Here is a 15,580-nt window from a genome sequence, read left to right on the forward strand (position 1 = left end):
CGTTCATGACTGTGTCATGTCTCTCTTATGTTGATACTGTCAAGTGAAGTGTGACCGATTAGTCAAAGGCTGCCATTGACATAATGGCTTTGGTGTTGACATAGCCTACCTATGAAAGAAGACATTTTCTGCCTCTGCTTCCAATGCCCATCTCAAAACACATTTCAAAACCAAATTTCGGTCGCGAGACTTGGCCCATGTTTTTTGGGGGGTCACCAGACAAAAAGTTTAAGAACCACTGCAGTAAACACTCTTACTACCAAATCACATTCCTGCTGGTTGTAAACATCAACAGCCTTGCAAACACCTAGCCTATTCTTACAGTTTATGCAAACCAAATTGTGAAATTTTGATGTGAAAATCCAATGTGTGTTTTTTTTAAAAATCCTGACGGCTAAAGGGTTAAAAACGTCTTCACGGGGGCTGGTTCCTGCAGTAGAGATAAACATTATACCAGACACGCATACTGTATACAACCGAGACCCCGTAAAACTACCCCCGAGTTCTGCCAGAAAAAAATTGGGTCCCCCAAAAAAATGAAAAATGATAGACAGTAGACAGTATGACAGAAAAATGATAGACAGTAGGTGTAGGACAAAAGGCTGATAACAGTTTGCTAAAAAAATAAATAAGGGGGTCTGTCTGGGCAAAGTCCAAGTCGTCAGCCTAAATCAAACTGTGATTTCTACTACTATAGAATTTAAAAGGCAGGTCTCTTTTATTTCTGCACCTTTAAAAACAGACCAGTTTCCTTAAAGAAAGTTATTGTATGGGCTTGGGAAACTTTCCGATAATAATTTTCTATGAACACAGTTTAAGGCTTCATAATACTCAATCATGCAAAGAGGAAACCCTATTTAGACACGATCCTTGAAATGCTGCCGTTTTATCTGAGCCCAAGCTCATTTAAGATGGACTGAGGCAAAATGGAAAACTGGTTACAGTAGTTCAGTAAACTTTGTTAAATCTTTTTGAAAATGATAGATTCATTGGAGGGAACCTCCAACTTGTTATTAGTACACGGTTCAAAAGCGACCATCTACACTGTAAAAAACCAAACTAAATCAAACAAATAGTGGCCACAACTTAAGAAAGAGCATTCTTAACTTGCAATCTTGTGTTATATGACTGTTTTTTATTAACATTAGGAGAACTTGAGTGGTAAAGTTTGGAGAAATTCAAAATGTAAGTTAATCGCAGGGCAAAGCTCAGCCAACTTTTTGGGAACGAGACCACGCATGCCCAGTCGGATTCCACCGCTAGCAACTCAAGGAGAGGAGAGGCGCGAGGCACAACCAAAGATTCTAGAGCGTAGTGTATCTTTGGGCACAACCAATAGTACAGTACGCTGTGTTTGGAAAATAGGGTCCCGCTGGATTTTCATGTAAAAATTTATTTTTTTGCATATTTTGCTAATATAGAGTCTAAGGAACAACATTTTTTTTGTCTTCAAATTTTCACAATCCATCTTTAGTGTTTTTTTCTGTATGTTTTAAAATAAGCAATTATATCTAGTCTGAAAAGTGATTTTCACATTTTCTTCTAATTTTTTGACAATTAATTCCACTTTTTGCACACAAAACCCCCAGATAATGTAGAAAGGTTGTTGGTTCTAAAACAATATCCATAATTTTCAAACTTTGAGTGTCTGAAAAGTGTAAAAACACCTCCACCCTTGTTGCCTATGTCAAAAAACGATTTCTTAATCTTCGCTTTTCTTGATGCTTTCCTTGACCTGCCATGTCATTCTATTGTCTACCTTAAGAGAAATTTGTCTTGGAAATAATCTTATAATAGTACAGGCAACACAGTACACCACTAGGTGTCATAGGCATGGGTAGTTAAGTAACAGTAGGCAAAATTAACAAACAAAAGAATATAAGGTACAGACAAACAGACAAACCACGGATGGCCCTCTCACAGCCTGAACTAATACAAAAAACTCAAGGGAAAACATTGCTCAAACACTAAACCATGTGCATTTGCTCTCTTTAAAAGAAACGAGTTATCCACAGCCAACAGGCCGGGCGTGCGAGAAGCAATGAAGTCTTAGAATTAAGAATAAAGCCATATTCTTCCAACAACAACAACCACAAACACCCATGCGCCAAAAATTTCAAATGACCGGCATTGTTCTCCCAGAGAGGAAGCTATGTATATGATCACCACCCACGGGTGGGCGTGTGCGCCAGTGCTGCAGGTCAGCCTTCCCACATACACACCTGGCTTTAAAGTTCACTGTCCTGGTAGCATACCTATCTACTGCCAAGACCTGAAGGGGATGGGGAGAATATTTACTTCTGCTACACTGGCAGAGAACTCATGTGAAACAGACTGTGGGAAGTGGAAGGGGTTTGAATACTGTCTGGCAGTATTATGAGTGGAACGTCTTAAGGGGGCCCTCTTCCCCATACAGCCTAATCTTAGTGTGTGCCAATTCCATCAAGACACTCCACAATTTCATACTTGGTAGACACCCATGTATCCTGGATTTTATGGCGACCGTGAAAATGGTTCTTGCAAAAGAGCTTACAAGTACATTATATTTAGCAGACACTTCTTGACCAAAGTCATTTACATACTGTATGTCAGCTATATTACAAGGGATCACATTTCCCCCGGAGCAACTTGGGGTTAAGTGCCTTGCTCAAGGGCATAACAGTGAAAGCCGGGAATTAAACCGACAACTTTCAGGCTACTGCACACTAGCCCAGCCCCTTAACCACTACACTATGTAACACACTGGCTCGGAGTATGTACATTCAGGGGAGACCAACGCAGTGTTGAAATAATAATAAATGAATTTATTAAAGAAAGTTAAACATAAACTAATATTTCGGAATAAGGATGAGGTGCAAATCAGTGTAGTGTTAGTTACGCAAAAGTGAAGTGTAAGTCAGTACAGAGAAGAAGGTAACGCAACAAAATGAATGCCAAGCCGGGAGGAGGAGAACCGCCTGGAGTGCAGACTGAGCCGATCTTAAATATCACTCCCAATCAGGCACACCTGGGCACACAGGGGAAACAAGCACCCAGGCACGTCAGTGCCAATGGGCGGAGTTAGGACACAGCGGCCTGGGCCGTAAGAACTACCACTGCCCACTAGAAAAAGACTAGAGTGCCAGGTGGTAATATGGGTACAGTGTCAGGACTGCACACTGCAATCTCCCAGAAGAACTAAATTTATTGAGTTAAAAACATAACGCAACATTTCGACCCACCAGGGTCTTCATCAGGCCTGATGAGGCGAAACGTTGCGTTATGTGTTATGATTGCAGTGTGCGGACAACTACTCTTCTTTCCTTGATAAGCTTTTTTGTCCTGCACCTGGCCTCAGTGAAGTGGGATGTGCATACAACCACTTTGAAGAGGACTACAGTGTTGGGACCACCATGCCTACGATATGCCGCAGCCTCTTCTAAGTGTCTCCTAGCACTAGCATAGACAGAAGTCAGGTACTCTTAATGTTGCACCACCCAATCAGTCGGTGGACTGTCCCTGTGGTCACCTCCAGTATTTCCAAGTAGGTGGTCGACTGGTAACTGTGGCTTCTGACCAAACATCAGCTCGTATGGGGAGTGCTGTGTGGACTGGTACACAGTGGTATTATAGACGAACAGGAGCTGAGGGAGCAACTGGGGCCATTTACACTTCTTTTTTAGGGGGTAAGGTCCTGAGCAAGTCATGAAGTGTCCTGTTGAAACGTTCACATTGACCATTCCCCTCTAGAGGATAAGTGGTGGTTCTAATCTTTGTTATGATGTAGGTGTCACACAGGTGCTTTAACAGCTCCCCCTCAAAGCTGTGCCCCTGATCAGGGTGGATTCTCCTTGGCACGCCATACAAATAGAATCACATCTCAGTTAGAATCTTAGCTACGGTGGAAGCTCTCTGATCAGGGGTGAGAAAGGCCTGGGTAAACTTTGAGAAAACATTTGTGACTACCAGAACATTCGCTTGTCCTGTGCTAGCCCAATCCAAGAGAGTAAAGTCAATGGAGATTATCTACAAAGGCTTAGTGGCTTTGTTTTACATTAGCTGTAGCAGATAACCACAAGAGCTGGCATGTACACATCTGACTTCTGCTACAACACCGAGTCATGCCACATGCAGAAGTTTTCTGATGATACTGCAATTGTGGGGTGTATCAGGAATGGGCAGGAGGAGGAGTACAGGAGCCTGGTGGAGGACTTTGTGCAATGGTGCAAACTCAATCATCTTCAACTTAACACTTCAAAGACCAAGGAGATGGTGGTGGATTTCCGCAGGTCTAAGCCCACTCTGCTACCAGTCCACATTGATGGGGTCAATGTGGAGGTGGTTAGCACCTACAAGTATCTGGGTCTCCACCTGGACAATAAACTGGACTGGTCAGCCAGTCTGTTGTTGCCAGCGTCCTCTTCTATGCAGTAGTATGTTGGGGAGGAAGCACAAGGAAGAAGGATGCGGGGCGAATTGACAGGCTGGTAAGTAAAGCTGGCTCTGTAGTGGGAGCTAAACTGGAGTGCATCACTTCACTATCTGACAAAATATTATATATACTATATTAGCACATTAGTACATATGCATGGGGGTCAGTTGGTATCAGGTCGCAATGCGCGAATATGGAAATCATCTGCATGCAAATGAAGCTGAGTAGGTGTGCGTGTGCGTGTGCGTGAGTGTCATCTTCAGACCTCGGTGATGTTTGCTGAAGCGGAGCGGTTAGCCCTGTACCTGCATACATAGAGACACACACACCCACATACACACCCACATACACACGCACACACACACACACACACACACACCCATAGACTTGCACGACTACACACACACACACAGCTCCTGCTAAGCTAAGTGCCCCTTTCTGTCTCTCTCTCTCTCCCTCACTATCTCCGTGGCAGCCAAGTCATCGTGCTGGGCGACACACAAACACACACACAGACACCTGCGCGCCTACGCTCTGCATCACGATTTTTGACCCACGGTTCGATATGAACCTCGATTTTTCTTTTCTTTTTTTTTTTTTTTTTTGGGGCTAGACATTTGCAATATAATATAGTAGGCTATAATATATCTGTATTATTTTATATCCTGATATAAAAATATTTTACTGAATGTCTTATATTTATGACAGCACACTCTATGCTGATTAGCCTATAGCCTAGGCCTACTATTTGTATTACCTCTATAATTCAGCTGTCTGGTTGAAGCCTGGAAATATTGTAAAGCATAGTTGGCTAGCTTATCATAGTCTACTAATTGTACTGTTCAGTTTCCCCATGTGTGTTTAAGTTTCAAAGTAGCCTAATACTTGTTCTCCTTGGGACAAGCCCTTTTGGGAAATGTTGGTATTGAGATGATCAGTCAACTTGATTGCAAGAGTTTTAAACAAATATGTGCAGCATGCTAATGATGCTAAGCGGATTTAATAACTAGATGTACCGCAGAGCGGTACAAAATATGACCGCCGCCCAGTCCAGGACATTTTTTCCACAAAAATAAATCACGCTGAAAAGCCTATACGATTCTAACTGTCTCACTAAATTGCATTATCCACGCTCAATTCTCACTGGTATCTGCTAGACAACAAGTACCAAAACATGATTAGTTCATAGATTTCACATGTAAAATTCATTTTATACAACCCCACCCCCATCTTGCCTGTTCATAATTCTGAGAAATTCTTGAATTGTGTGCATGTGTGCGTGTACACGTTTATGTTTATGTGTGTGGGTGTGTGTGTGTGTGTGTGTGTGTGCGTGCTTGTGTGTTTGCTCATGTATGTGTGTTTGTGCATGTGCATGCATGCGCATATATGTCTACTGTGTGAGTATGTGTCATACGTACGATTACTGTGAATGTATGTGTGTGCGTGTGTATCTGTTTATGCACATGTGTGCACATGGAATGGGTTAACATGACCGCTGGAGGCAAACATACGAAAAAAAAATTGGTCATCCTAGGCCCTACAGTTCTCAAGATATTCACAGAAAACTGTGTCTGCCCTACCCTCCTTTCGGGGGGTCCAGTACAGCGGGGGGGCTACAGATCAAAAACGAAAAACGATGGTTCCATGCTATCCATGTGGGGTTACATGCCCACCAAGTTTCGATGTACCCGGTCTTTCAGTGTCGGGAATCCTTGACGGAAATTTGGACATGCGGGAAAAAAAAAAAAAAAAAAAAAAAAAAAAAAAAAAAAAAAAAAATCTATATGACCGCCGCGCGCTGCCGGGCGGTCATAATAATTTAGCTAGTCGTCTTCTATGCGTCCTTGCTTTCACGATTGTGACTGTTTTATTTGTATTGTCTTGACCGAGTCGCGCGTGTTCATTGAGCAAGAGAGGGAGGGAGAGTGAGAGGAAGGGAGCGAGCAAGAGAGAGAGCCGGGCAAGGAGAGGGGGTTTACACCTACTGTATACTGTTTGGTAAAGTTGAACAGTCTACAATGAAAGCAACGAGAGGTATGAAATTATTTATTTAATTATTTTTGGACAACGTAGGCTACCGGTAAGTAAAGCGGGAGATGTGTGTTGTTTATGCAGCCGCGTAAGCATGAAACACTAGGGTGTGTCGCGGTTCTGGCTTTTCACACCGCGACACAGTATCGTGGGTATAAGTGTGTCGCGATTTCGGTTTCGAATCGCATATCATTACAGCCCTAGGGGAAACCATGGAAGACCTTTCAAAAAAGCAAGAAGAGCCGAGGTCAATTTCCTTCCTAACCACCCTGCTGGACAGAGTGAAGACTCCTTGGAAAAGGATCGAGATTCAATAACCATTGAGATGGAAAAAAGGAATCCTAACATGACTTTTGTCAGTGGAGCTATGGATCGCACATTCTCCTTGCGAAGGAAAGAAATAGTTGAACAGGAACCCCATGTTGTATTGGTGAAAAACAGATGGCCAGCTCTCTTCCTGGAGTATCAGGTTGGTGTACTTCTCAAGTCATTCTAACTCTTACTCTGTCTGCTTTTTTCTTCCAAAACCTTTTCTTCAACTTGCTTCTTTTGTGACACACTCTCTGATTTCCGTCTCTCATAATTTCACTAATGTATTCTTGTGTTAACCTCAAGAGAACATTCCTGGAAGCTGTTGACACACACACCTCAAGACTCCTGCAGATGTTTAGAAACAGAAGAGCACATTTGGGTGAAGAGATGCAGACAAAGATATGTAGATGTAGTAGATACTGTAAATCTACTGCTGTGGTCTAAATGACGTTTTATGGTAGTTTTGATTGCCCAAGTTGCTTGTTGAGAAGTAATGAATGACCACAACAGAAATCAATATTTATTTTGGAAATTAAAGTTCTTAAGGATTTTTTTTTTTTTTTTTAATGTTTGCTTTTTTCAGACATCGGACATTTCCATGCACAGAAAGGCCGTGGCACTCCGAGGGCTTCCATTGTTCCTGAAAGACTACGGAGCAGAGAAGATTCTAACAACATGCTTGGTAAGTACTAGGGGTGGGCGATATAAAAAAATAATATCTCGATATTTTTTGTGATTTTGACGATAGCGATAATTAGTCAATATCCTTTTAAAAACTGTTTTTAAAAGTCAGAGTTACTTTACAGCTTATTATTTATGAATAACATTACAATAATAACCAATAACCTAACCTGTGAATTACCAAACCAATGCATTGTCACTGACACATTTCAAATTCTACCCCCACTTGTGTGTGTGGCAATGACATGGTCTAGCCAGCTACATTACAGAGGATAGATAGGCCTGACAGTTTCCCAAAAGAAAGTCTGAAGCTGATGTCCCTTTCAAACCTATACTTAGGTTTCACTGCAAAACGAAGCAGATCTTACAGAATAGAAACAAATGCATTAGCTTATGGCTAAAGTATATGAGAAATCCCATAGAGATGCTAACGGTTAGCATAATTGATAAAAGTTGATATTTAGAGTGAACTTCCTTTACGAAAGGGTAACATAAGAAGATTTCTTTGTTTACAACTGACTATTAAAATACTCAAAGGCTAGCCTAATGTTTACATATAATACTGTGACTTTAACTCATCAATGTCACTTGAATGAAGTAGCTGCACAAAATAAACATTAGGCGTGGGTGTGACAACGTGGACCATTAGCAATCACGTGACTTGCTCTGCTGCAGCCAGGGGCTTCACTCCATACACCTCCTGGATTTAGTGAATGTATTGGGGTTCAATGCGTGATTTTGAGTGTTTTCCCTCTAAGTAATTTAAATACTCGATAATGTCAATTTGCACATCGTTAAAACAGCAATCACGATATTATCGCAGACGATATATATCGCCGACCCCTAGTAAGTATGTTAAAGGAGAACTTTAACTTTTAACCCCATTATTGTTTTCCTGATGCTTAGGGAAGCAAAAAACCCAGACAAAAATTAATTCGACCTAGCCATACAGTAGATCTGCACTGGCTGCCAGCGCTTCGGAATAGCTATAACGCTATCCTATGGGGGCAACCCTTATCTGCTTTTTGATCCTCTTAACACACTCAGAAAACCATTCCAAGACCTATGTAACATGAGTTGGTTCCTTATGAGACACCACCATGCTCGTTTAACTCAAATAATGTGGCGAAACAATATGAACTTTGTGTTTTTGCATGGAGTCACTCACCGCAGATTTCCCCATTGACATATGCAGAAAGCGCTTACTAGCCGATAGCTGGATATGTCAATGGGGAAATCTGCGGTGAGCAGTGAGGGGTTAGGTGCCTTGCTCAAGGGCACTTCAGCTGCTTCCTACTGGTCGGGGCATGAACCGGCAACCCTCCGGTTACAAGTGTGAAGCACTAACCAGTAGGCCACGGCTGCCCCAGCAAATCAAGAATAACAGTGTGGTCTTACAATACAAGTAATATAACTGATACAAATACCGTACCGTATTATCTGGGCGCAAGCTCATTTAAGATGAACTGAGGCAAAATGGAAAACTGTCCAGTGGTTACACCAAAACAAAATTGTACTTCTTTTTGGAAATTATAGACTTCAAAGAGGAAAGAGAGCATCCAACTTGTCATTAGTACACAGAAAGCATCTACAGTATGATGGTATGGGGGTGTACTATAGCAGCTTGCACATTAGGAAATTAAGGCTAAATTAATGCTGAACGATGTACAAGTTTTGAGCAACATACAGGATGCTGCCATTCAAACAATGTCTTTTTTTCCAGGGAAGACCTTGAATATTATTGGAAAACAATGCACACTGCATTCTGCACATTACAACACTATGGCCCAATATTACAACTGTCGGGGTGCTAAAATGGCACCTGTCTGCAGTCCAGACCTGTCACATTAGGTGCATCAATTTAACATTCAACAAACCCTGTCTAGGCCCCTTTTCTTTTCCTGATATCTTTATCTCTGATATGAATTAGCAACTCAAGACATTTCAATTACTTGTTCACCACTGACTTTTGTTTGACAGAGTTCACAGTTTGCAAAACGTTATCAAGGACAGATTAATTGTTGATAACTTTTATGAGTTGAAGAGAACTGCTAGAGTCACTTACACTTGAACAGATAGTCATATTGTTTTTCACTTTTTCCATATGAGAAACCTAACTTATTATTTTGTTTGCACTTTGTACAGTTTTATATAAATAGCAGGATGTTGCTGCTATTTTCAAACCACTAAGAGAGAAAGCTATAGTGTTGTATACAAATGATGATTTAAATGATTTAACTCTGATGGATATACAATTAAAGATGCACATTCTAATTTATCACAATCACCACAGAGCAAATTTGTTACACCTGTTATCCTGGTTAGGGTCAACAAGTCCTGTGCCTCAGTGAATTGCAATACTGTCTAAAATTCATGAAAAAAACAATGTTAAATGTTTTATGTAAATGTGCCTAAGGGGTCCCTTAAGAAAAAATGCCTGATAATATTTGGCAATCACTTTGAACAGTCAAAAGCAATTCAGTGGCAAACAAACAATGGAAACTCATAATGGCAGACTGATATCATGAGAGGAAAGAATAGTGACATCAGCTGTTGTGTTTGGTCAAGCTAACTAAATTTAACAAAATTGCTAAAACACTGACAGTTTGCACCAATAAGAGCTTGAAGGCATGGAACTGGATGTCTTCTGCCAATTCTATTGTGTCTGATGGCAATCTCACGCTGCATTTTCTAGCCCAGACCAAAGAACTATACAGTGCATAGCCTGTGTAGCCAGTAAGTTTTCCTGATGTTGACCATCTACCTTCAAAATAATTTGAAGAAAAACAAACAACAACAAAAAAAATCAGTCAATGACTCTACGACTGAGGACCTATTTTCCACTGAAGAGTAAGAAACATAAAAAAATAATGATGAAATCGCTGACATTGTCAAAGGACACACATCATATATGTTCCACTTGCTATCTGACGCATGATATGAGTTCAGGTTGCCTAATCAGGGTGATTAAAAAAGCAAACTGAACTGGGGGGTTCGCACATATAAAAAGGGACAGGATCTACCGATGCTACACTCAGCTCCCGGTAAAGGCTTTGAGCAGAACAACAATCATGAAGGCTGCCATTATCCTGTGTGCCGTGCTGGCACTCTCCGAATGCATGGTCAGGTCAGTAACTTGTGTTCTTCCATTCCTTAAGTGTTGTGCCCAAAGACGCCTAATGTCTAGCAGTACGGAAAGCTGCAACAAACTACAGAAAGGCTGCTGCATGGCTCCACATTGAGACTCAGGTCTCTCTCTTTCCCAGGATCCCTCTGAACAAGGGGAAGACCGCCAGGGAGAAGCTGGAGGAGCAGGGCCTGTGGGAGGAGTACAGCAAGAAGTACCCCTACAGGCCCTTTGCCAAGTTCGGCAGCTACGCTGTGGGCAACGAGCAGATGACCAACGACGCTGATGTAAGTCAACAATCTCATCTGAACAACAGTTCACCGTTTCCAATGAGTAGGAACTGCTGGTATTGGGTCTGAACAGACTGGAAACCTCACATTTGCCATGTTCTGCCACACAGCTGGCCTACTACGGTGTGATCTCCATTGGAACCCCCCCTCAGTCCTTCAGCGTGGTTTTCGACACTGGCTCTTCTAACCTCTGGGTGCCCTCTGTGTACTGCAGCAGCACTGCCTGCAGTATGTATAGAGTTCACTCAGCTATATACTGATTAATGAAATAGTATATCAGAAATTGTGTAAAGATGAAAATCAAATGCAGTTCAATTAACCAAAGATTTGTTCTCATTTAGACAACCACCAGAAATTCAACCCCAGCCAGTCCTCTACCTTCAAGAATACTGGACAATCCCTGCAGATCCAATATGGAACTGGCAGTATGACTGGATTCCTGGGCTATGACACTGTTGCTGTGAGTGTTGTGAAAAATGACTACAATCCTTAAGTGACTAAACAGTGTTTCTTAAGCAAGCGCTAGCGGAGTGCTTAAAACCCCCCTTAGCTGTTGTAGAATCAGCGTAACCTACGGACTCGAGTGGCTTATTGCTTTTCTGAAAACTGTTGCTATGAATACCTGGCAAAGTTTCACAAAGTAAAGGCAAAGCAACAAGAAATGTAACAATTTATTCATAGATAATCATTCTTCCGCCAAGAAATATATTTCCTCTATCTAAATGGTTGCCAAGCAACGTCGAGACACAGCTACTTTAACTTTTGTATCAAGTTATGGTAGCGCAGTAATATAGAACGGAATGCGGTCAAGGTGTATGATTGTGCTGGATTTTACAACGGCATCGAACATGATTCAGCCAATCACAATCAAGGACCGGAACTATCAGTTTTAGAAAAAAGAATATACAGCATATCAAAAAATCTAAAACTCTCCAAACATTTAAAATCTCACATATGCTTCCTATAATTTGTTCTTACTAGGTTGGAGGTATCCAGGTGCCTAACCAGATCTTTGGACTGAGCCAGTCTGAGGCTCCCTTCTTGGCTAGCCAGCAGGCTGATGGCATCCTGGGCCTGGCCTACCAAAACCTGGCTGCCTCTGGAGCTCAGCCTGTCTTCTACAACATGGTCCAGCAGGGCCTGGTGCAGAACTACTTCTCTGTTTACCTGAGCAGGTATCCACAATAAACCTCTAACCAAAACCAAAACCCTACAAGCCTGAAAATAGCAGGGCACTCCTTGTTCTAATCATCGGTTTCAGTACAGAACCTTTGTAAGTGTGTTTCCTGAAACCAGAGGTGCAGTTTGGGGAGGTAGTTCTCCGCGAAGATGCTGGCAGTTGGAAGGATTCCATAACATTTACTTTTCTGCACAGAAACTCTGAGTCTGGCAGTGAGGTGATCTTCGGTGGTTATGATCCCAGCCACTACACCGGCAGCGTTGCCTGGATCCCCCTGTCCTCTGAGTCCTACTGGCAGATCACTGTTGACAGGTACAGTGATACATGTATTGAGAATTGTAAAATAAATATATATGTAATGCAAGCTATGCTTAGTCAAAGCAGCGAGAAGTAACTTTTTAGGGGCCAACATGTTGTAAGCGTTCAAATAAACAAGGCTCAAAGTAATTGGAATGAATTTGTAAATTATGCCATTGTATTGTTGTGTATGAGGCAGTGTGAATTAATCAGAGTTTTTGTTATCTTAGTGTGACCATCAATGGTCAAATTGTTGCTTGCAATGGTGGATGTCAGGCAATTGTGGACACTGGCACTTCCCTGATCGTTGGACCTACCGGTGACATTTCAAACATGAACAACGCAGTGGGTGGTGTAAGTATAACCGAGAGCTTGAGCACTGTTTCAAGTTATTGTTCATAAATGTGTATACAGGAATAATGATAATAAAAACAACTGTTAAAACCATTTATAACAACTGCCCTACAAGGCCTACAATCTATTGCTAGAATGCATAGCCTACATATTAATCATATTTCAACATTCAACAAGATTCCACTAATTAAAAATGCTTTTATTCACTTAAGTAAATACTTTTGTCTACTTTTAGGCCTCTGTTCAATGCGGCAACATCGGAAACATGCCTGACATTACTTTTAACATTAATGGAAATGCCTTCACCCTGCCTGCATCCGCCTACGTCCGTCAGGTAAGCGCTGCTTTTAGAGCAGACATAATACTAAAAACGTTCTACACTATGGCTCCTAGGATTTATAAAGGGCTGTAGGAAATACTGTGGCAAGGTGAATGTTTGACATTTTTCTGAATCTCATTCTCTGCAGTCCTACTATTACGGCTGCAGCACTGGATTTAGCGGAAGTGGAGATAGCCTCTGGATCCTGGGCGATGTCTTCATTAGGGAGTACTACGCCATCTTCAACATGGGCCAGAACTATGTTGGTCTGGCCAAGGCTGTGTAAAATTTGCGACCGACTGAAAGTATCAATACTGCCTCATGCTGAAAGAACACCTCGGCTACTTACATCCATGTTTAGTCCACATGAGGACTGGCATATATGTAAACTTTGACAAAATCATGTTGATTAAACGTAATTAAAGAATAACAGTTTGGTCTTACTTTGTGATACAAATACCACACATCTTTACAGTCAAGTGGGCAACTGACAACTGTTGCATGTTGCTTTGTTGAGTGTCAAACTCAGTGGTTCTCAAAGTGGGTCGGGAGACCCCTGGGGAGCTATGAAATAATTTCCTTTGAATGAAAAAAAAAAACATATCTATGATGATGTGATGAATTAGATGTGATCATCTAGATGAGGACCCTTTGCACCAATAAAACAAGCAAATTGTGTCTGTTGCTCCAAAATCACAATCACATCAAACTGTTATGAAAGGCTTGAATCGCTTCATTTAGTTCACAATGAACCATTCTTACTGCTGCTTAGCTTAACTGGCTTATTTGCCAGCAAGGTAGCTGATGAATGAGGAGAGTCCACATTGCAAAATCCGAAGTTGCTAAAAGACCAAAGACTCCATTACAGGTACTCGGCCTACTACCCAGGTAAAGGGGACAAGTAAAGGAACACTCTGCTATTCAGCCCTTTCAGCTGTTGTGTCTCCACTGCTTACAACAGCTGTGGCAGCCGTGGCCTACAGGTTAGCGCTTTGGACTTGTAACCGGAGGGTTGCCGGTTCGAACTCCGACCAGCAGGCACAGCTGAAGTGCCCCTTGAGCAAGGCACCTAACCCCTCACTGCTCCCCAAGCGCCGCTGTTGTTGCAGGCAGCTCACTCCGCCGGGATTAGTGTGTGCTTCACCTCACTGTGTGTTCACTGTGTGCTGAGTGTGTTTCACTAATTCACGGATTGGGATAAATGCAGAGACCAAATTTCCCTCACGGGATCAAAAGAGTATATATACTTATATTTATACATACTACAAGACCTACAGGACAAACTCCTGCGCTCGATGGTGTTTTAAGCCCCCACCATCGACTTCAAGGCAGGGCTGCGACATCAAGGCACTTAACCTTAACTCTGACCCTTGCCTAACCCTAGTGCCTTCCATGCAGCGCTGCCTGGAACACGACGTTGGGGGCTTAAAAGAAACAACTCATGCAGCCTTTGCTCAGTAATCGCGACGCTAATTAGATCATTCACAATGAGGCAAATTCTCCTATGTGCGTAAGGGTGCGTAAGTTAACAAAAGTGTGCAACTAAGCGCGTGTCAGCCTGCGTGCATTCTGCCCTTCACCTAAGTCTGTCATTTATGTGCCATGGAGACAGTTACACATTTGGGAAGAGATACACCAAAATCCGGGTGTTTATTATGTATACTCTTGCGCGCATTCTGCCACTGACTTCAGAACTTTTCCAAGCGGGACACGGAAGAAAGTAAAGGAGGAATGAATGAATAAACAGGAGTAAAATGCCAACTGTGCTTCTGATCTCTTCACATATTGAATTAATGAATTTATCCTGCTCTTTATGTCTGACACTGGAATATTTGACTGTTTTTTTTTGTGTATCAGCTGATTTCAAGGAGGTGAGGTTTCCTCTGCTTGCGGGAGTTTAAAAGACTGTCTTGCCATAACCTTGGACTTGTGGATTATTATTGCTGTGAATTATTCTTCTTTTTGGACTGATTGAAGATTCAGTTTTTTTTGTTACTTTTTCCATCTTGTATAATGGACTGAATGCAGCACCTGGTGTGTTTTTTTCTTTTTTGTGTGCCAAGTCTGAGGCGTTTGGACAATAAACTCTGGCCTGCGGGCTTATTTCTCTCTCTCTTTCATTTTCTCACCTTCACAAAAGCACTTAAATAAATCTAAGCATAATAGACACTCGAGCTGAGGTTGTTATAACGTGAATTCATCCCATAGACAACTTTGTTCGAATCTGTCCATTACTTTCCAACTTAACCAAAGTCATCCATACACTTGCGCAGACACCTGCACTATTGTTGAGCAACAATTATTGTTTATATTCTCCTGTCTCTGATTCGTTTCTAATGGTGGCTGGTATTGTTATGCCAGTCTCTCTAATGTATTCAAAACTGCAGGTGTCAGACTACCACTTCGATGGCATAGATAAATTGATATTACTAGTGCAGTGCCCGTTCAAACATGCTATTCCTGTAGAAAACCCGTAGCCCAATTACATGCATGCAGGTATGCCTGCTTTAAAAATAGGATGATGGGGAAAAACATCATTCAAAGCATTAAATAATGAATACTGAATATTGAATGA

At 41.8% G+C, this 15,580-nt stretch overlaps 2 protein-coding genes across 2 annotated transcripts in view; one reads left to right on the forward strand and one right to left on the reverse strand.

Annotated features, from left to right (window-relative positions):
* cplane1 (ciliogenesis and planar polarity effector 1) overlaps positions 1 to 15,580 on the reverse strand; it is a 76,696-nt gene that overhangs the window by 47,070 nt on the left and 14,046 nt on the right.
* On the forward strand, positions 10,510 to 13,291 carry LOC125288830 (pepsin A-like). Its single transcript, XM_048235499.1, has 9 exons — positions 10,510 to 10,565; positions 10,705 to 10,852; positions 10,966 to 11,083; positions 11,197 to 11,315; positions 11,837 to 12,030; positions 12,231 to 12,347; positions 12,563 to 12,686; positions 12,922 to 13,020; positions 13,154 to 13,291. Exons 1-9 carry the CDS (start codon positions 10,510 to 10,512, stop codon positions 13,289 to 13,291), a joined length of 1,113 nt encoding a protein of 370 aa, XP_048091456.1.

The sequence above is a fragment of the Alosa alosa genome, chromosome 23 (assembly GCF_017589495.1).
Source record: "Alosa alosa isolate M-15738 ecotype Scorff River chromosome 23, AALO_Geno_1.1, whole genome shotgun sequence".
NCBI lineage: Eukaryota > Metazoa > Chordata > Actinopteri > Clupeiformes > Clupeidae > Alosa > Alosa alosa.

Bases quoted from the DNA above. Each gene is read 5' to 3' on its own strand.
- LOC125288830 (XM_048235499.1), top strand. From the start codon at position 10,510: ATGAAGGCTGCCATTATCCTGTGTGCCGTGCTGGCACTCTCCGAATGC. The intron at 12,348-12,562 runs GTACAGTGATAC...TTGTTATCTTAG, and splicing joins TGGCAGATCACTGTTGACAG to TGTGACCATCAATGGTCAAA. The intron at 13,021-13,153 runs GTAAGCGCTGCT...CATTCTCTGCAG, and splicing joins CATCCGCCTACGTCCGTCAG to TCCTACTATTACGGCTGCAG.